At 39.0% G+C, this 22,659-nt stretch overlaps 1 protein-coding gene across 4 annotated transcripts in view; it reads left to right on the top strand.

Moving 5' to 3' along the window:
- The window catches only part of GOLM2 (golgi membrane protein 2), a 123,716-nt gene that overhangs the window by 71,621 nt on the left and 29,436 nt on the right, over nucleotides 1–22,659 (top strand). For 2 of the 4 annotated variants that reach the window (XM_066341614.1, XM_066341611.1), the window contains exons 7-8: nucleotides 6,284–6,382; nucleotides 7,992–8,162. In XM_066341614.1, the coding sequence (XP_066197711.1) occupies nucleotides 6,284–6,382; nucleotides 7,992–8,162 (270 nt within the window). Of the gene's footprint in view, nucleotides 1–6,283; nucleotides 6,383–7,991; nucleotides 8,163–12,875; nucleotides 12,946–22,659 lie in introns of all 4 variants that reach the window. The other 2 variants (XM_066341613.1, XM_066341612.1) reach the window with 2 other exon arrangements.

Below are 22,659 nucleotides of genomic sequence, written 5' to 3'. Positions count from 1 at the left end.
TATTTCTGACGGACTGGCTCTAAATCAGAGGTTCCTACCAATCCTTCCTGTTGTAGATTTGCAAGAACAGCACACAGAACTCAAGAAAACCCATTTATTTACTATATTACTAATTTAGTACAAAGGTTATTAAAGGGCACAAACCACTAGCCAGAAGCAAAGATACATAGGGTGAGGACCTAAACAAAGGAGCTTCTGTCTTCGTGGAGCTTGGAGCACTGCTCAGTGGCACATGGAAGCGTTCCAGTTCCCCAACATGAAAGCTCTGTGAAAAAGGATCATCAGGCTGTCCTTTTGAATTTTTATGGAGGCTTCATTTCTTGTCATGCTTGATTAAGTCATTGGTCATTGGAGATTGATTCAACCTCCTGGAAATCGAAATAGAACTGAACATTTCAATCCTCTCATTGCTTGGTTAGCTTCTCCTTACAGCCAACCCCCATTCTTAGTTGCTTTATTAACATAACAAAAGATGCCTTTATTACTCTTATTGCTTAAGAAATTCCAAGGGTTTAGGAGCTCTATACCAGAAATAGGACAAAGACCAAATATATATTTCTCATTGTACATTATAGAATCACAATATTGATATTTGCTAGAATATTATCAAACATTCTTACATAGTCTCCAAATTTATCATACAGAGTAAAAGGTTTTATCTCTGTTTTTTAGATGAAGACTGAGGCTTGAAGAAATTAGACAGTAACCCAAAGTCATACAGTTAGTAAATTACAGAACCATGATTTGGGCCCTGTTTTGTCTAAATCCAAAGGCCATGCTTTTTATTTTTTTATTTACTTGTCTGTGCAACAGAGGCAGATGACCTGAAAAGACACTTTTTCTAGGAATTGGTCAGATGGCCAACTGATATATGAAAATAAGCTCAACATCACGAGTTATAAGGGAACTGCAAATCAAAATTACAGTAAGATACCCTCACACCTATTAGAATCACTGTTATCAGTAAGACAAGAAATAAGTGTTGGAGCCTGACCAGGTGGTAGCGCAGGGAATAGAACATCAGACTGGGACACAGAAGACCCAGGATCGAAACCCTGAGGTCACCGGCTTGAGTATGGCTCACCAACTTGAGCACAGGGTCGCTGGCTTGAGTGTAGGATCATAGACATGACCCCATGGTCACTGGCTTGAAGCCCAAGGTTGCTGGCTTGAGCAAGGGGTCACTCACTCTTCTGTAGGGACCCTCCCCCCTGGTCAAGGCACATAATAGAAAGCAATCAATGAACAACTCAGGAGCTGCAACAAAGAATTGATGCTTCTCATCTCTCTCCAATTTTTTTTTTTTTTTTAATCTTTTCTGAAGCTGGAAACAGGGAGAGACAGTCAGACAGACTCCCGCATGCGCCCGACCGGGATCCACCCAGCACGCCCACCATGGGGCGATGCTCTGCCCACCAGGGGGCAATGCTCTGCCCATCCTGGGCATCGCCATGTTGCGACCAGAGCCACTCTAGCGCCTGAGGCAGAGGCCACAGAGCCATCCCCAGCGCCCGGGCCGTCTTTGCTCCAATGGAGCCTCAGCTGCAGGAGGGGAAGAGAGAGACAGAGAGGAAAGTGCGGCGGAGGGGTGGAGAAGCAAATGGGCGCTTCTCCTGTGTGCCCTGGCCGGGAATCGAACCCGGGTCCTCCGCACGCTAGGCTGACGCTCTACCGCTGAGCCAACCGGCCAGGGTCCTCTCTCCAATTTTTAAAAAGTGTTGGAGAGGCTGTGGAGAAAAGGGAATCCTCACACACTGCTGGTGGGAATGTAAATAGGTGCAACCACTATGGAAAACAGTATGGAGATTCCTCAAAAAGTTAAGAATAGAACTAGTATATGACCTAAAATCTCTCTTCTGGGTATCTACCTGAAATTTTTGAAAACACTTTTTTGTAAAAATATATACCCCTATGTTTATTGCAGCATTATTCACAGTAGCTAAGACATGAAAACAACCTAAGCGTCCTTCAAAAAGTGACTGGCTAAAGAAGAAGCACTATGTATATACAATGGAATACTCAGCCATAACAAAGATGAAATATTGCCATTTGTGACAATAGGGATGGGTTGAGAGAGGATTATGCTAAGTAAAATAAGTCAGATGGAAAAAGACAGTAACTGTGTAGGCCCTGGCCAGTTGGCTCAGTGGTAGAGCATCGACCTGGCATGTGGTTGTCCCAGGTTCCATTCCCAGTGAGGACACACAGAAGTGACCATCTACTTCTCCACCCCTTCACCTCCCTCTTCTCACTCTCTCTCTCTTTCTCTCCTGCAGCCATGGCTCTATTGGTTCAAATGCATTGACCCCAGGCACTGAGGATGGCTCTATGGAAGCCTCCTTGCAGGCACTAAAAATAGCTCGGTTGTGAGCATGGCCCCAGATGGGCAGAGTATCAGCCACAAACAGGGGTTGCCTGGTGGGCCCCGGTTGGAGTGCATGCAGGAGTCTTTATCTTCCCTCCTCTCGCTTGGAAAATAATTTTAAAAATAAATAAATTAAAAAGATCAGATTTGTTCCTGATAAAGTTTTCTGGTTCAAGGAATAAAAAAGAAAAAGGACAGTAACTGATTTCATTCATGTGAGATATAAAATAAAAAGAAACAAATGACAAAAGAAACATATGAACAAACAAAAAAAACATATAAATAAACAAAAATACTCATAGATACAGACAACAAAATGATGGTTACCAGAGAGGAAGTGGGGTGGAGAGAGGATGAAGGTAAAGGGAGTCAAATACATGGTGACAAAAGGAGACTAGACTTTGGTGGTGAGCACACAATAGAGTATATAGATGTTGTATTATAAGGTTGTACACTTGAAGTGTACATAATTTCATTAATCAGGGCTACCCCAATAAATTTAATTAAAAAATTTTAAATAATACAGATGAAAAGATAAATTTGGCTTTGGCTGGTTGGCTCAGCAGTATAGCATCCACCTGGCATGTTTGTGTCCCGAGGTTGAATCTCGGTCAGGGCAAGCAGGAAAAGTGATCATCTGCTTCTCCACCACTCCCCCTCTTCCCTTCTCTCTTTCTCTCTCTTCTCTTCCCACAGCCATGGCTTGGTTGGAGCAAGTTGGCCCTGAGCTTTGAGGATGGCTCCATGGCCTCACCTCAGGTGCTAAAATAGCTTGGTTGCTGAGAAACCAGCAATGGCCCCAGATGGGCAGAATATCACCACATAGGGGGCTTGTGGGTGGATCCTAGTCAGGGCACATGCAGGAGAGTCTGTCTCTGCCTCCCTGATTCTCATTTTAGATAGATAGATAGATAGATCTGATAAGATAGCCTATCTGTTGGGACCTTAATTATTTTGTTTAAGATATTTGGTATAATGTACAGAAAAACAAAAAACTAAGACACCAAAGAGATAGTCTCAAAATGTTTTTTAAAATTTTACTTAGAAAATTAAATTTAATGGGTAACATTGATCAATAAAAGTATATAAGGACATGTATGATCACTTCTTGTTTATTAACTGAGGTGCCTGTCTTGTCTTCTGGTTTGTAAAGTGCTGGAGGCAGCTATGATCCAACAGTGATCAACAAATTTGTAGATTGTGACTGACTTCTCTTTCAGATGTAACTACAAGATGCTTAGTGTCCTCAGCGTCTTTTAGCAAATCAAAATTTAAATCTGACATGGAACTGCTTTTTAAAGATGTTAGCTGATTATTGTTATTTATCTATCTTTTGTGCCGAAGTGGGTGTTGGGCATTATAGCTGGTAGTAGGAACAGGGTAATGGAAACACAGTAAGGCAGGGAAAACCTCACAACTTTCTATAAATTTGAATATATTGCTTTATTAGAGTCAATTTTAAACTTCTTGGGTCCTTAAGTTTAGAGATCTATTTACTAATAAATGAAATTGAGTGATTGAAATAAACTTTGAGAATTATAAAAATGACCTGAGTATACTAGTTAGGATTGACTAGACAGTAGTGTATTAACTTATAACCCCCAAACTGCAGTTTAAAACAAAAAAGGTTTATTTATTGTTCATATTACAGCCTGATGCAGTTTAGAGGACTCTTTACAGTTTTCCTTTAAGCAGTGTCCCCTTCCATTATTTGAAGCCACCATCTTCATATACAGCCTCCTAAATTGTGGCATAAAGGGAAGACAGACTGTAGGTGATTGGCACAGGATATTTAATCACTGTACTTGAAAGTGTTATGGTCAGTATCACCTACATTCTCATGGTCAGAACCCAGTCATACGGTCCCTAACCATAAGGAAGGCTGATCTTCCTCTGTCCCAGAAAAAATAAAATGAAATAGGATCACATAGCATTGTTTCTGCCACACCAAAGTTTTACAAGAATAAATGTGCCACTAACCAAATCTTATAGCTGAGCTTTTTTATTTTATTCTCTTTATCTGTTTTTCTTCTCTCTAGTTTCCTTCTTTGCTCTTTTCCTTTTTATCATGTTAAGCTGCCAAGGATACAGTGGAATTGGTGGTAGTAAGTGAAAAATTATCTCTTTCCCTGTTACCCTCACATCTTAAGAAAGAAGAAAGTTCCAACTATAAGTGTGTACATCTTGGATAGTAAAACCTTTGGTACAATTTAAATTTTCCCCAACATGTATCACTCGTATTTAGTTTTTGTTTGTTTGTTTTTATTAAATGAGAGGAGGGGAGGCAGAGAGACAGACTCCCATACCCCGCCTGGGATCCACCAGGCAAGCCCCCTAATGGCAATGCTTTGCCCATGTGGAACGCTGCTCCATTGTTCAGCAACCACGCTATTTTTTAGTGCCTGAGGTGAAGGTTCCCTGAAGCCATCCTTAGTGCCTGGGGCCAACTTGCTGGAGCCATTCAGCCATGGCTGAAGGAGGGGGGAGGGAAAGAAGGGAAGAAGCAGATGGTCACTTCTGTGTGTCCTGACCAGGAATCGAACCTGGGATATCCACAGTCCTGTATGATGCTTTACCACTGAGCCAACTGGCCAGGGCCTTATTTTTAGTTTTTAGTTTTATCTTAGCCAGTTGGAGTAGCATATTTTTATTGCTTCCCCTAATTTATAAATGTCAAGTTTTATTTATGCTATCTACAGTGTGTCCATAAAGTCATGGTGCACTTTTAGAAATGTGAAATCTGCACCAAATAAAAGGAAAACTCTCCCAGTTTCATACCTATTCAGTACAGTTCGATGTGGGCTCACGCACAGATTTTTTAGGGCTCCTTAGGTAGCTATCCCGTATAGCCTCTACAGACTCGGCACTGACTGATGGCCTACCAGAACGGGGTTTCTCCACCAAACTGCCAGTTTCCTTCAACTGCTTATCCCACCAAGTAATATTATTCCTATGTGGTGGCGCTTCATTATAAACGTGCCGATATTCACGTTGCACTTTGGTCACGGATTCGAATTTAGCGATCCATAAAACACACTGAACTTTGTACTGTCCATATCTCAACTGGCATGGCTGTAGGCTGCTCTGGTGTATCCCTGGTGTTACACCATCATCTGCGCATGCGCACATGCTGCCACATCATCCTACAGAAACTGGGAGGGTGTTCCTTTGATTTGGTGCAGATTTCACATTTCTATTGTCTTTTGTTGCTTTCCTGTGACCGGTCAAAAGTGCACCATGACTTTAAAAACACACTGTTTATAAAAATGTCTCATTGTATCTGAAGATATTTTTTTACTTATTCATTCATAATCTTAGTTGAGCTCCTCTTATATGCCAGGTACCATTCTAAGTGTTGAGAATTAAGTTGTGAACAGGTAGAGTTTCTACTACTATCTTATATTCTGGTCAAATTTATTGATCACCAAAATTTGTGATGGATGGCACAATGTACCAATTAGTAACCATAAAGATTACAAAATTAGCCTGACCAGGCAGTGGCGCAGTGGATAGAGCGTCGGACTGGGATGCAGAGGACCCAGGTTCGAAACCCCAAGGTCGCCAGCCTGAGCACGGGCTCATCTGGTTTGAGCAAGGCTCACCAGCTTGAGCCCAAGGTCACTGGCAAGGGGTTACTCAGTCTGCTGAGGCCCGCGGTCAAGGCACATATGAGAACGCAATCAATGAACAACTAAGGTGTCACAACAAAAAACTAATGTTTGATGCTTCTCATCTCTCTCCGTTCCTGTCAGTCTGTCCCTATCTATTCCTCTGTCACTGTAAAAAAAAAAAAAAAAAAAAGATTACAAAATTAGGATACGCATCATACGATTAGTGTCATGTTAATAGTTTTATAGTGTTTTGTTTTTAGAAATCATAAATTCAATGGGAATAATATGGATCTATTTTTTCTTTTAGTTCTAAAAAAACCCCCTATTTCTGTTTCTCAATATGGAAGTCATCAAGTAATCTCTCATCAGCCAACTGGACAACCTCTCTCCCCAAATATGGTTCTAGGTATGAAGTCTTATTCTTAAATTTTTACTTGAAAACCAGTTCCTACTTATGTATTGTTATATAGTGAGTAAAACATGGTTTAACAGCAGTGTGAAGTAGCATTCTTCTAGTTAATGTTATATATTTTCAAATGATTGATAAAAGCTCAAGTAATCATTTAAAAATGCATGTAGTTGCCTGATGTGTTGTGGTGGTGTGGTGGATAAAACATCTACCTGGAACACTGAGGTCACCAGTTTGAATCCCCAAGGTCACTGGCTCTGAGAGCAGGCTCGTCAGCACAGGGTCTTTTGCTTGAGTGGGGGATCATCCAGATGATCCCAAAGTTTACCAGCTTAAGCCCACACAAGTCACTGACATGAAAAGCTCAAGGTTGCTGGCTTGAGCAAGGGTACACTGGCTCAAACCTCGTTAAGGCGCTTAAGAGAAGCAATCAATACACAACTAAAGTGAAAGCAATGATAGTTGATGCTTCTCACTCTCCCTCCTCCCTTGGAAGCAATGAGTGCACAACTAAAATGAAAGCAACTACGAGTTGATGCTTCTCATCCTCTCTCTCCCTTTATCTCTCTCTCTCTCTCAAAAAAAATGCATGTTTTCTAATAGATTACTAAAAGCAGAAGAATTATTTATTTTGCCACTCTGGACTACATTCTTTTTTTTGTTTGTTTTGTTTTTTTGGGGTTTTTATTTATTTTTTTAATAATTTTATTTTTTTAATGGGACGACATCAATAAATCAGGATACATATATTCAAAGATAACATGTCCAGGTTATCTTGTCGTTCAATTATGTTGCATACCCATCACCCAAAGTCAGATTGTCCTCTCTCACCTTCTATCTAGTTTTCTTTGTGCCCCTCCCCCTCCCCCTTTCCCTCTCCCTCTCCACCCTACATTCTTTTTTATCTCTGTCAGTCTGTATGTATTTACTTTCAGAATGTTTCAAATTGATTTCACAGAGGCCTTCCATAAATTACTAGATCCACTTATCTTAAACTCTCTATTCTGTTCTTAGGAATGTTTCTGTTTTCTAAATATCTATTTGATTTTACAAAATGTTCTCCTAAAATGAGAATTTATATGATTAGGGTTAATTATAATAAGGATCTAAATCAAGGCTTTGATGTGGAAAAAAGGAGGGAACATGGGGGAAAGAAAGGTTATGTCCTGAAGATACTAATAAGAAAAAGATCAAGAGTTAGCAGTGTGAGTAACTGTGTAGATGAAAATAACTTAGAGTTTAGAACTTCTAATAGCCTTACTGGATTTTGGAGATTTCTGACAGAAATATATATTGTAGTTTGTAGGGAGGAAAGCCGTCCAACTTATATTATTGCCATTTTAATTTTTCAGTGTCTTCTATACATCCCTTTGGTAAATAGGTTTATAATCAGTACTAGAGATGCTTATGGGGACTGATTAGTAAACTTCACACTAGAATCACATTGGTTATAAGATTTCATTAAAGAAATTACAATAAACCTTAAAAAAAAATAAGCTACCTGAATACACAGTGTCAGACAACAATATGTCTTAGCTTTTCTAGGGAAGCTCTTACGGAATTCTTCTGCAAAATGTGACCTTAACTTGATCTTTTTCTGTTGTAGATTCTCATATTAATCACAATGGAAACCCTGGAACTTCAAAACAGAACCCTTCCAATCTTCTTCAGCGTTTAATTCCAGGCCCAAACTTGGAGAGTGAACCCAGAATTCAAGCAGATACACTAAAGCAGGCTACCAAGGATAGAATCGGCGATTTCCATAAGCTGAAGCAAAGTAAGAATCAGTTGATGAATATTATTCTGAACAGATTTCTTTAAATACTGTATAATGTTTGTTTACAAGGCTTCATTAAGGTCTTTACTATTATAATCTCTAACTGATAAATGCTTTTTAATCTCTAACTGTAAAGCTTTTGCATATAAGCAGAATGTATAATTGTGGTAAAATTTAAAGGAAAAGCAAGTTTTAAAGAGATCTTAAAGATTTTCAAGTTTCTCATGTTTGCCAGTGTTAAATAATAAATTTCAGGTGAGTTGATACTTAAAAACTGTTATTCTTATGACTAAGTCTTTTTGGAGAAGTGAGAAAAATATATTTTACTATGCTAGTGGATGAAGACTTTGATTATAAGGAAAAGAACATAAATAATTTTGAAAAATGGATTCTGGGAGAAATAACAGACCTAAGGAGACTGCCATAGTGGATGGCTCAATGCTTTCTTTTTCATCCCTCTGATCGCAGTTTACTTCATGTAGGTCTTAGGAGAGAAGTGAAAGAAAATGAATATATTCATAGTACAGAAGTACTGACTTTGATAACTGGACAATACCTATTAATTATGACTCTCTAGTAGATTCTCAGGAACTATAAGAAAAAAAATCTGGTAGTAGAGAGAATTTGGGGCAGGAAAGTATCTCTTAAACTGTATGAGACAGACCCTTTAAACTATACCTTTTTTTTTTTTTTAACTGCTTCTTTTCAAGGCTTCTTCAACTTCTGAACAGAAAGAATGTCTAAAAGCTCCTTTGCCTTTGCTTTTTAGATGGCTTCTAGGTTCAGAGAAATTTAGGCAGCTATTTGTACACAGGTTGCTTGTATGATGAGAACTGTACTGATTTCTTTAATCTATTGAAGATATTTTTATTGGTCTTAATCAGGGGTAGTCAACCTTTTTATACCTACCGCCTACTTTTGTATCTCTGTTAGTAGTAAAATTTTCTAACCGCCCACCGGTTCCACAGTAATAGCAATTTATAAAGTAAGGAAGTAACTTTACTTTATAAAATTTATAAAGCAGAGTTACAGCAAATTAAAGCATATAATAATAATTACTTGCCAAGTACTTTATGTTGGATTTTCGCTAAGTTTGGCAGAATAAGTCTTTCTAAAACAACTTACTATAATTAAACTTATCTTTTTATTTATACTTTGGTTGCTCTGCTACCGCCCACCATGAAAGCTGGAACGCCCACTAGTGGGTAGTAGGGACCAGGCTGACTACCACTGGTCTTAATGGTAGTTATTCAAATTTCAGCACCTATATGAACATGTATAGTTTATATGCATTAAATTGACTTTTCCTTATTATTAAAAGCCTAGCTGTGTATCTTGATTAAAATATTATATAAGAAACATTTTTTATTTACAAGAATGTGGCTAACATTTTTAAAACAGTGAAGAAAATATTTCCTCAAAATCTTGTTGGGATATCGGCCTGAAAACTTTTATCTGAACAAAAAGGGATTTAGTTTAAGGGTGTAACTAAATAAAGTATCTTAATTTGATCACTTGAGATTTTCTTCTAAACTTATAGTTTGTCCTTTAAAAATTTTTATTTGCCTACATGTATTTTTTTCCCTAATCTTTGGGTAAAGAATGTGATCTGAAAATAATTGCCAAGGAAATTATCACTCTCTACAACTTAATTTTAAAAAGAGTCTATTGAGTTTTAAACACTCCATATCCTTTTAAATGTTTATATAGATTTGAAATCAATGTGAACACTATTTTATGGTTTACTTCAACATTATTTCTTACATTTTAATCTATCAAATAGTTACATCGTTGTCATTTTAAATATATGTTTGTATATACATGTATACTCACAAACACATACATATATCCCATTGGGCTTACACAATAGTAATAGTTAATTTAGCTTGGTTCTTTTATTGGTTATTTAAATTATTTTATATTCTCTCATGTTAGTTGTAATTATAAATATCTTTTTCAAAGTACTTAATGCTTCTCCTACTTTGGATGTTTCTTTTCTTTCTTTTTCTTTTTTTAAGTGAGAGGAGGGGAGATAGAGAAACAGACTCCCTCATGCACCCTGATGGGGATCTACTGGACACCCCCATTTGGGGCTGTAGCTCAAATCAGGCGAGCCATCCTCTGTGCCTGGGGCTGACACTTGAACTGGTAGAGCCACTGGCTGTGAGAGGGGAAGAATGAGAGAAGGAGGAAAGGGAGGGGATGAGGAGCAGATGATTGCTTCTCATTTGTGCCCTGACCAGGGATCAAACCTGAGACGTCTGTACATAGGCCAGTGTTCTATCCACTGAACCAACTGGCCAGGGCCTTGGATGTTTCTTTAAAAGTGTAGTCCCCAAACTGAAATTACTAGGTCAAAGTACTTAACTAGCTTCATAGCTCCTGTTACATATTGTTAGATTGTTCTCTAGAACAGTATTACAGTATCAGTGGAGATGTTTAAATCTATTTCACTATAGCTTGAGCACATTTGCTTTTTTTTTTGTTTTGTTTGTTTTTGTTTTTTGTTTTTTGTTTTTTTTTTTTTTTCTTTTCATTTTTCTTAAGCTGGAAACGGGGAGAAACAGTCAGACAGACTCCCGCATGCGCCCGACCGGGATCTACCCGGCACGCCCACCAGGGGCGAGGCTCTGCCCACCAGGGGGCGATGCTCTGCCCATCCTGGGCGTCGCCATATTGCGACCAGAGCCACTCTAGCGCCTGAGGCAGAGGCCACAGAGCCATCCCCAGCGCCCGGGCCATCTTTGCTCCAGTGGAGCCTTGGCTGCGGGAGGGGAATAGAGAGACAGAGAGGAAGGCGTGGCGGAGGGGTGGAGAAGCAAATGGGCGCTTCTCCTTTGTGCCCTGGCCGGGAATCGAACCCGGGTCCTCCGCACGCTAGGCCGACGCTCTACCGCTGAGCCAACCGGCCAGGGCTGCTTTTTTTTTTTTAATTTTTTTTTTTTTTTGTATTTTCTGAAGCTGGAAACGGGGAAAGACAGTCAGACAGACTCCCGCATGTGCCCTACCGGGATCCACCCGGCATGCCCACCAGGGGGCGACACTCTACCCACCAGGGGGCAATGCTCTGCCCCTCCGGGGCGTCGCTCTGTTGCGACCAGAGCCACTCTAGCGCCTGGGGCAGAGGCCAAGGAGCCATCCCCAGCGCCCGGGCCATCCTTGCTCCAATGGAGCCTCGCTGCGGGAGGGGAAGAGAGAGACAGAGAGGAAGAAGAGGGGGAGGGGTGGAGAAGCAGATGGGCGCTTCTCCTGTGTGCCCTGGCCGGGAATCGAACCCGGGATCTCTGCACGCCAGGCCGACGCTCTACCACTGAGCCAACCGGCCAGGGCCTTTTTAAAAATTTTTATTAATTTTAATTTATTGTGTTAACATGGATTCAAGTGTCCCACTCAATATAACTCCCTCAACCCCCACCCCCAGAGCACATTTGCTTTAAAAAGACACTTAGAATACATTTCCTTAAAGATATATATATATATACAATTTATTTTATTTTATTTTTTGGATTTTATTTATTGATTTTTGAGAGACAGAGAAGGGAAAGAGAGAGAGAGAGAGAGAAAGAAAGACAGAAGCCTGACCAGGCGGTGGAGCAGTGGATAGAGAGTCGGACTGGGATGTGGAGGACCCAGGTTCGAGACCCCAAGGTCGCCAGCTTGAGCGAGGACTCATCTGGTTTGAGCAAAAAGCTCACCAGCTTGTACTCAAGGTTGCTGGTTTGAGCAAGGGGTTACTCAGTCTGCTATAGCCCCACTGTCAAAGCACATATGAGAAAGCAATCAATGAACAACTGAGGTGTCACAACGAAAAACTAATGATTGATGCTTCTCATCTCTCTCCATTTCTGTCTGTCTGTTCCTATCTGACCCTCTCTCTGACTCTCTCTCTCTGTCTCTGTAAAAAACAAAAAGAAAGAAAGAGGGAAGAGAAGCGCGAAGCAAGTAGTTGCTTCCTGTATGTGCCTTCGCCAGGCAAGCCCAGGGATTTGAACCTGCGACCTCAGCATTTCAAGTTGACACTTTATCCACTGTGCCACACAGGTCTGGCTCCTTAAAGATATTTTAATAAAGCATTTACTTTCTAGTGACCTGTCTGTTTTGTGAGGATTTTTACTATAATTATTTCTTGGTATATAAACTGTGCATCAGTTTTGACGACTTTGTCTGGTAACTTTGGAAATTGACCCTATATAACTTTTTTTTTTTTTTACAGAGACAGAGAGAGGGACAGAGATAGGGACAGGCAGGAAGGGAAAGAGATGAGAAGCATCAAGTCTTCATTGTGTCACCTTAGTTGTCCATTGATTGCTTTCTCAGATGTGCCTTGACCAGGGAGTTACAGCAGAATGAGTGACCCCTTGCTCAAGCCAGCGACCATGGGGTCAAGCTGGTGAGTCCACACTGAAGCTGGCGACCTTGGGGTTTCTAACTTGGGTCCTCTGTGTCCCAGTCCAACGCTTTATGCATTATGCCACCACCTGGTCAGGCGATCCTATATATCTTTGTATCAAATTTTTATAAACAATTCAGATATTTTGATACCTTTTATGATTTACATTTACCATAGTTTTCCACTTTCAATTGACTTTGTTTCTTTTTCTTTCTTTTTTTTTTAAATGATTTATTGATTTTAGAGAGAGGATAGATATAGAGAGAGAAGGGGGGAAGAACAGGAAGCATCAACTCATAGTTCTTCCTGTATGTGCCTTGCAGAAAAGCCCAGGGTTTTGAACCAGCAACCTCAGCATTCCAGGTCTACGTTTTATCCACTGCACCACCACAGGTCAAGTTCAATTGCCTTTTCTTTTCTTTCTTTTTTTTTTAAAGATTTTATTTATTGATTTTAGAGAGGAGAGAGAATGAGAAAGGCGGGATGGGGAGAGGCAGAAAGCATCAATTTGTAGCTGCTCTGGTATGTGCCTAGACTGGGCAAACCCAGGGATTCAAACCAGTGATCACAGCATTGCAGGTTGACACCTTTATCCACTGCGTCACCACAAGTCAGGTACAATTGCTTTTTTTGATAAGACTTTATTCTATTTTATAATATAAAAGGTGTTTTTTTTATTAAAAAATGTTTTAATGCCTGACCAAGCAGTGGCACAGCAGATAGAGCATCGGTCTGGGACACAGAAGACCCAGGTTTGAAACCCTGAGGTCATTGGCTTCAGCACAGGTTCATCCAGCTTGAGTGTGGGCTCACCAGCTTGAGCACGGAGTCGCTGTCTTGAGTGTGGGGTCATAGACATGACCCCATGGTCACTGGTTTGAGCACAAAGGTCGCTGGCTGAAGCCCGAGGTTGCTGCCTTGAGCCCAAAGGTCGCTGGCATGGCTCATAATGAGAAAGCAATCAATGAACAACTGAGGAGCCACAACAAAGCATTGATTCTTCTCATCTCTCTCTCTTCCTGTCTGTCTGTCTGTCCTTATCTGTCCCTTTCTCTGTCTCTGTCACAGAAAAGTTTTAAATTATGATAAAATACAGATACAAAATTTCCAAAGTGTTTTATTCAATGACACTTAGTACATTCACAGTGTTGTATGATCATAACAACTATCTAGTTTCAGAAGATTTTCATCACCCTAAAAGAAAAGTACCCATTAAATGGTCACTCCCCATTCTCTCCTACCAGTAGTTCCTGGCAACAACTAACCTGCCTTCTGACTCTATGGATTCACCTGTTCTGGATATTTCATATACAGGGAATCATACAATATGTAGCCTTTTGTGTCTGGCTTTTCTCACTTAGCATACTCTTTTCAAGTTTCATGTATGTTTGTTTGTTTGTTTATGGATGGATGATACTCAGTTGTACAAATACATTTTATTTATTTACCCATTGATGGACATTTGGATTGTTTCTGTGTTTTGACTGTTGTAAATAAATACTGCTGCTGCTATGAACATTCTTTTACAAGTTTTTGTTGAACATCTGTTTTCAATTCTTTTAAGTATATACCTAGATGTGAAATTGCTAGGTTATATGGCAATTCTATGTTTCCTTTATAAGAGCTGCCTAACTAGTTTCCTCAGCAGCAGTACCATTTTACAGTCCCACCAGCAATGCATGAACATAGTTTCTCCACATCCTTGGCAGCACTTAATATTTAACTTTTTTTTTTAAAAAAGCTACTACCATCCTTGTAGCTATGAACTGGTATCTCATTGTGACTTTCATTTGTATTTTCCTGATGACTAATGACATTGAGCATCTTTTCATGTACTTGTTTGCCATTTGTAGGTTCTCTTTGGAGAATGTCTCTTCAGATCCTTTGCCCATTTTCAAATTGGGTTGTCTTTGTTTAATTTTAAGGGTTCTTTATATATTCTGGATAAAAGATTCTCATCAGATATATGATTTACAAATATTTTTGCCCGTTTTATGGGTTGTCTTTTCACTGTGATAGTGTCTTTTGATACAGAAAGTTTTTAATTTTGAAGTCTAGCTTATCTATACTGTTCACAAAAATGAGGGGATATTTCAAAATGAATATGAAATTATAAAATATCCCTTCATTTTTGTGAGCAGTATATTTTTTCTTTTGTTGTTCATGCTTTTGGTGACAGATCTAAGAAACCTTTGCCTAATTGTGAAGATTTTCGGCTTTATTTTTTCCTAAGAGCTTTATAGTTTTAGCTTCTGTGTGTAGGTATTTTATCTCTTTTAAATTAATTTTTGTATATGGTGTAAGGTAAAGACACAACTTTATTCTTCTGTATGTGAGTATTTATTTGTCTTAGCACTATTTATTAAAGAGACCATTTTTCCGCCATTGAACAGTCTTGGCATCCTTGTCAAAAAATTGGTTGACCACAGCCCTGGCTGGTTGGCTTAGTGGTAGAGCGTTGGCTCAGTGTGTGGAAGTTCCGGGTTCAATTCCTGGTCAGGGCATACAGGAAAAGTGACCATCTGCTTCACCCTTCCCTCTCCTTCTCTCTCTCTCTTTCCCTCTGGGTAGCCATGACTCGAATGGTTTGAGCAAGTTGGCCCAGGGCGCTGAAGATGGCTCCTTGGCCTGGTGCTAAAATATACAGCTCAGTTGCTAAGCAACGGAGCAGTGGCTCCCAATGGGCAGAGCATCACCCTGTAGGGGGCTTGCTGGGTGGATCCTGGTAAGGGCGCATGCAGTAGTCTGCCTCTCTGCCTCCCCACCTCTTACTTAAAAAAATTTAAAAATCAATTGACTCCAGATGTATGTGGGTTTAGTCTGGAACAGTCTCAGTTCTGTTCCATTCAGCCCAGATGACAATACCACACTGTTTAGATTATTATAACTTTGTAGTAATTTTCAAAATTGGGAAGTGAGAGTCTTCCAATTTTGTCTGTCTTTATAACATTATTTTAACTATTTGGGATCTCTTACAAGTCCATGTGAATTTTAGGATTGCTTGTTTATTTCCACTAAAAAGGCAGCTGAATTTTAATAGGAATTACATTGAGTCTGTAGATTGTTTTGGAACACACTCTCATCTAAACAATATTTAGTATTTCAATCCATGAAAATGGAATGTCTTTCCATTTATATAGGATATCTTTAATTTCTTTCAGCAATGTTGTATAGTTTTCAGTATACATATAAGTTTTGTGCTTGTTTGGTTAACTTTATTCCTAAGCATTTTATTCATTTTGGTGTTATTGTAAATTGAATTTTCTTCATTTCCTTTTTAGATTGGTCGTTGCTAGTGCATAGAAATATGACTGATTTTTTTTTGCTTTTGGTTTTAGATTTTTTAAATTCAGTTTTCTAAAATATGCTAATATTTGGTTTTATTTTAAAGATTTAAAATATGGTATTTGATTTTCCTTATTTAGAAATAATAGCTGTGTATCAGTGTTTTATATATAATATATTTATGTCATGAATTAGCTTATGTAAACATGTATATGTATATATAAAATCAATTTTTTTTAAGATTTTATTTATTGATTTTAAAGAGAGGAGAGAGAAAAAGGGCGGACCGGGGGTGGGCAAGTGGGAAGCATCAGCTTGTGGTAGTTGCTTCCTGGATGTGCCTTGACTGGGCAAGCCCAGGGTTTCTAACTGTGACCTCAGCATCCCAGTTAGACACTTTATCCACTGTGCTACCACAGGTTAGGCTAAAGTAAATATTTTTAATGTGATTCAAATTTTCTATGTGTGCTTTATATCAGCTGCATTTTTATTTTTATTTATTTTTTACCTTTCAATACTCTTGACCCATTTCTCCCACCCTCACATCTACCTCCTGCCTCTGGCAACTATGAATGTGTTCTCGTACCTATGAGCTTGATTTTTGTTATTGTTATTTTTAGATTTCACATATAAGGGAAATCTTACAGTATTTATTTTTTTCTGTCTGACTTATTTCATTTAGCATAATGCCTTCAGGTTGATCCTTGTTGTAAATAGCAAGATTTCATTCTTTTTTTATGGCTGAATATATATATTTCCTTAGCCACAATTGCTTTCTTTATCCATTCATTCATCGATAGATAGTTTCCATGGCTTCACTATTGTAAATAATGCTATTGTGATCATGGGAGTGCATATATCTATTTAAGTTAATATTTTTGTTTTCTTCAGATAAGTAACCTAAAAGTGGAGTTGCTGGATCATATGGTAATTCTGTTTTTTATTTTTTGAGGAGCCTCCATACTATTTTTCATAGTTGCTCTACCAATTTACAATGTACCTTTTCTCCACATTTCTCCAATTATAACTGATATTTGCTTGTTGCTTTTGTATCCTGAAACCTAGCTGAATGACACTGTAGATTTTTATTCATGTTTTTAAGACTTTATTTATTGATTTTTAGAGAGAGGAGAGAGACAGAAAGGTGAGGGAAGAGCAAGAAGCATCAACCCGTAGTAGTCGCTTCTTGTATATGCCTTGGACCAGGCAAGCACAGGATTTTGAACCAGCAACCTCAGCATTCCAGGGCAAGTGCTCCACCCATTTTGCTACCACAGGTCAGGCCATCTTGACTCTTATGATAAGTCTTCATTTCCTTAATATAAAATCATCAGTCCTTCATCAGGGCATAGATATACTACTCAATTTTTATTTATTTCCCCCTCTAATTGATATTTAACCTCTTTGGAATTTATATTGATACAAAATAATTTGCCTCTACCATGATAAATATTTGACTCAGGATTCTTTTCCCTCCCTCCCTCCATCCCTTCTCTCTCTCTCTCTCTCTCTTTCTTTCTTTCATTCTCTTTTTTTTTGTGACAGGCACAGAGAGGGAAAGATAGGGACAGACAGACAGGAAGGGAGAGAGATAAGAAGCATCAATTCTTTGTTGTGGCACTTTAGTTGTTCATTGATTGCTTTCTCATATGTGCCTTGACCTGGGGGGCTATAGCAGACCAAGTGACCCCTTGCTCAAGTCAGTGACCAGATGAGCCCGCACTCAAGCTGGCAACCTCAGGGTTTCGAACCTGGGTCCTCCATGTCCCAGTTCCATGCTCTATCCACAGCGCCACCGCCTGGTCAGGTGGCTCAGAATTCTTACTGTTTATTTTTACTTTATGGTATTTACTACTTGTTCATCACATAATAAATTACTTCACTATTTAAAATTTTATTTTATTTATTGAGTTTAGAGAGAGAAGAAAGGGGAGAGAGAGAGAGACAGAGAGATTTATTGGTTTACATATTTATGCATTCATTGGTTGTATGTGCCCGACTGGGAGTGGAACCTGCATCCTTGGCTTAGCTGGATGATGCTCTAACCAACTGAGCTACCTGGCCATGGCTTATTTCACTATATTTTACCTGCTCTAGAATTTTCATTTTTTTCCAATTCTTGTTTTTATCCGTAGCAAATGATAATTTTTTTTTTTTGTATTTTTCTGAAGCTGGAAACGGGGAGAGACAGTCAGACAGACTCCTGCATGTGCCCGACCAGGATCCACCCAGCACGCCCACCAGGGGCGACGCTCTGCCCACCAGGGGGCAATGCTCTGCCCTTCCAGGGTGTCGCTCTGCCGCGACCAGAGCCGCTCTAGCACCTGGGGCAGAGGCCAAGGAGCCATCCCCAGCGCTCGGGCCATCTTTGCTCCAATGGAGCCTTGGCTGCGGGAGGGGAAGAGAGAGACAGAGAGGAAGGAGGGGGGGTGTGGAGAAGCAAATGGGCGCTTCTCCTACGTGCCCTGGCCGGGAATCGAACCCAGGTCCCCCTCACGCCAGGCCGACGCTCTACCGCTGAGCCAACTGGCCAGGGCCGCAAATGATAATTTTTATACCAATTATGATGTCTGTGAGTTTTTCCTGCACCACCAATGAGTCTTAGATACCAGATGGGTGTCATACAATTCAACTCAATTCTGACACCATCCACCTGGAGATGGCCTCAGATCTCACAGCGTGGGGCGTAGTCCTTCAAGACTGTTACCCCCCTGCCTGACCAGACAGAGGCACAGTGGATAGAGCATCAGCTTGGGACACAGAGGACCCAGGTTGGAAACCCCAAGGTGGCCAGCTTGAATGCAGGATCACCAGCTTGAGCACAGGTTCATCAGCTTGAGTGTGAGATCATAGACATGACCCCATGCTTGCTGGCTTGAGCCTAAAGGTCGTTGGCTTGAGAAAGGGGCCATAGGCTCTGCTGGAGCCACCCCATCAAGGCACATTTGAGAAAGTAATCAGAATACAACTAAGGTGCTGCAACAAAGAATTGATACTTCTCATCTCTCTCCCTGTCTGTTTCTCTTTCTCACTAAAAAAAAATTTTTTTTTTAATTTAAAAATGACTATCATTCCTTTTTCCTGCCGTTCTTCCATTTCAGATACCAGTTGTACATCCAGGTTTTTTTCCTATGCTTCTGAACTACAGGCTGTACATCTCAGTTTCCAACATCCTCCTTACGTTTGATTAATTTGCTTGAGCAGCTCAGAGAACTCAAAGATTTTGCTTAGATTACCCATTTATTGTAAAAAGGATATAATTTAGGAATAGCCAGATGGAAGAGGTGCATAGGGCAAGATACAAGGAGACCGTGCACAGCTTTCATATTTACTCAAAGTACTCTACTCTCCCCAGATCTCTACCAATGAGAGAGTTCCTTGATCCTTGTGCACTGGAATTTTTTGTTTGTCTGTTTTTTGTATTTTTCTGAAGTGAGAAGCCAGGAGGCAGAGAGACAGACTCCTGCATGCACCCGACCAGGATCCACCTGGCAAGTCCACTAAGAGGCAGTTGCTCTGTTGCAAGCGGAGTTGTTCTAGCGCCTGAGGCATGGAATTTTTATGCAGACTTTATTACATAGGCATGATTGATTAAATAATTAGCCATTGATGATTGGCTCTCTCCCTTCCTGTAGGTCAGGGGGGTGGGTCTAATTACTTAGTCAGTTGTCCTGGTAACTCATTAACATAAGAAAGGACTCTTAAGACTCTCCAAGGATTTTAGGAGCTTCCTAAATTCCAAGGATTTTAGGAGCTCTATCAGAAAGGGGGATGAAGACCAAATATATATATTTTATAAATCATAATATCACATATATGTTTGTAAACTATAGTTTTTAATAATTTGAGCCTACCTTAAAATTTAAAAAATTAATTTTTCTTTGGTGTTCCAGAAGAATTTCACTATTAGTTTATCAAGTTATATAACTAGTCCTCAGAAACTTTAATATATATTGAATTAAATCTACATGTTCAATTGAGCAAAATTATATTACTATCTTTAGTCCTTATATAATATTCCATTTATTCATGCTTCATTGTAGTTTTATATTTTTCTTTCAATAAATATTTGACTTCTCAAGTTAAATTGTGAAAAGATTTAATTTTTTTATTTAAAAAGGAAACTTTCATTCATTATATTTTCAAGTTGTGTATCACTATTATGTGTATTACAATTTTTTCATTTGGTATTTCTCATTCTTGAAACTTTAAACTACTTGCTTATATTTTCAATACATTCTTTTTATAAGGATTTAAAAAGATACACTAGCATGTTAACTGTGATAGTGATTATATAAGGTCTACCGGAAAGTTCTGTTCATTTTTGGAATAAAACAAAATACAAATTTTTCTTACTGTCAATAAACTTTATTAAATAATATAATTGCCATTATTAATAATGATTTCTTGCCAGTGTGAGGGCAATTTGTATATCCCATTTTTGAAAAATGTTTTATCTTTTGATGCAAAAAATTGAACCAGTGCTTGTTTGATATCTTCTTCATTTTTGAATTTTTTGCCCTTCAAAAAATTTTGTAAGGACAAAAACAAGAAATAGTAGGAGGGTGCTAAGTCCGGGGAATATGGTGGGTACGACAGACATGCTTCTGTAGCATTTCTTCCTTGTTGAAATTCGTAAAAATTACAGTGGCGTAAATGATTATTTTTCTGTGATTTCCTCATTTTACAAACAAGAAAAATTAGACCCAGAGAGTTTAATTTGCTCGAGATGAGTAGTGGAACAAGCAGAACTGTTATCTGGGTCCCTTTTCATCACAGTCATGCTTTTTCACTGAATTTTACCACCTCCTCTATACTTTTGAAGTTTGGGGAAAAGTCACTGATATTTTCTTTTTTTATTCTATTTCCAGCATACCTCTGATCATACTTTAAAGCCATGCTCTGCTGTCACCTATTTGATAAACCCCTTCTTATTTATACCAACTGTACTAAGTTGATCACTTCCTTCTCATACCACTTCAGTTCACTGAACATATATATATATACTTTCATTAGTGTCTGTGTCATATTGCTCTATAATTTACCACTGTAGGGGAGAAAAAAGTTTTCTTTGACCTTTTTAGGGTCCTGGCTAGATCTGAAAATTAAACTGATAAAGACAGATTAACATAAGAAAAGCATGCAAGTTTATTTAATATAAATTTTACATAACAAGGGGTACTCTTCATAAAGAAGTAAAGACCCAAAGAAATGGTTTAACCTGAGTGTTTTTATGCTAGATCTGATGAATAGTGGGAAGTTGTGGAAAGACATGATAAGGCAAAGGGAAAGAGGTAAGTGTAGTTAACTAGGAGAAACTTAGCAAGCTTTATTTTTTCAGATTCTTCTCGGTCTTCTTCCATCTTGGATATAAGGATGTTTCTTTCCTTCAGGCATGGGAAAGGCACCTTTCACATGAGGGTTTCATGACCTGCTTCGGGAGAAGGTCAGAAAGTCCTTCTTGCACATGCCATTTCTGAAATTCTTCTGCTTGAAATACAGTAGTCTCCACTTATCCACTGGGGATATGTAAACCCCAGGGGATACCTGAAACCACGGATGGTACCAAGCCATATGCATACTGTGTTTTTTCCTATGTACACATACATATGATAAAGTTTAATTTATAAATTAGGCACAGTAAGAGATGAGATGAACAACAATTACTAAGTAACAATGATAATAATATACTATAACAAAGGTTATGTGAATATGATCTCTCTTAAAATGTCTTATTATACTATACTAACCTTTTCACTTAAAGGAAGCACTTTATGGCTTCTCTTTGGCATATTTGAATTGCCAGCGTCACTGCTCTTATGCTTTGGGCCATTTTTAAATTAAACAAGAGCTTCTTGAACACAAGCATTGTTAGTGTGACAGTTGATCAGATAACTGAGATGACTGCTAGATGACTAATGTGTGGGTAGCATGGACACGCTGGACAGAAGAATGATTCATGACCCAGCTGAGACAGAGCAGGGCAGCATGACATTTCATCACGTTACTCAGAATAGTGTACAATTTAAAACTTACAAATAATTTATTTTTGGAATTTTCCATTTAACCCTTTGAGTAGTGAGTTTTTTTCATGCTCTCTGACTCCCTGGGAGTATTTTCTTTTCAAAAAATGAAATAAATTCCAGTTACAGTTTTATTAACTCGTAAAATCATGTTTGTTTGATAACTAGTTTATGGAAACAAGAAAGACATACATTTGCCTTTTTTAATGTTGCCTTACACATTTTTAAAATAAAAATTTTTGTATGATCATACTCTGGATGGTCAGGAGGCACGAAGATATAAGTGAACATTCGTACTACTCAGAGGGTTAATATTTTTGGACCAATGTTGACTGTAGGTAACTGAAACTTGGAAAGCAGAACTGTGGATAAAAGGTAACTACTGGCCTGACCAGTGGTGGTGCAGTGGGATAAAGCGTCAACCTGGAACACTGAGGTCGCCGGTTCGAAACCTTGGGCTTGCCTGGTCAAGGCACATATGGGAGTTGATGCTTCCTGCTCCTCCCCCTTCTCTCTCTCTCTCTCCTCTCTCTCTAAAAAATCAATCAATAAAATATTTTTTTAAAAAAGATAACTACTGTATTCATTATGCCAAGGGGTACTGTGACCTGAATCCCATTATCCCCCTGTCTGAAACTTTACCAAGAAGTTTCATAATCTAGAAACTAAGCTAGTGGACTGTTTCAGAACCCACTGAAAAAGTCTGTTAGTCCCAGGCCTTTCTGTGGAAACAAAAGAAAAACAAAGGTTAATCATTGAAACAACAGTGGAGCAAAAACAGTTTTATAGCTATTCATGT

The sequence above is a fragment of the Saccopteryx leptura genome, chromosome 6, assembly GCF_036850995.1.
Source record: "Saccopteryx leptura isolate mSacLep1 chromosome 6, mSacLep1_pri_phased_curated, whole genome shotgun sequence".
Taxonomy (NCBI): domain Eukaryota; kingdom Metazoa; phylum Chordata; class Mammalia; order Chiroptera; family Emballonuridae; genus Saccopteryx; species Saccopteryx leptura.
The sequence above is the reverse complement of the archived record's forward strand: the minus strand, read 5'-3'. Positions and strand labels throughout refer to the sequence as shown.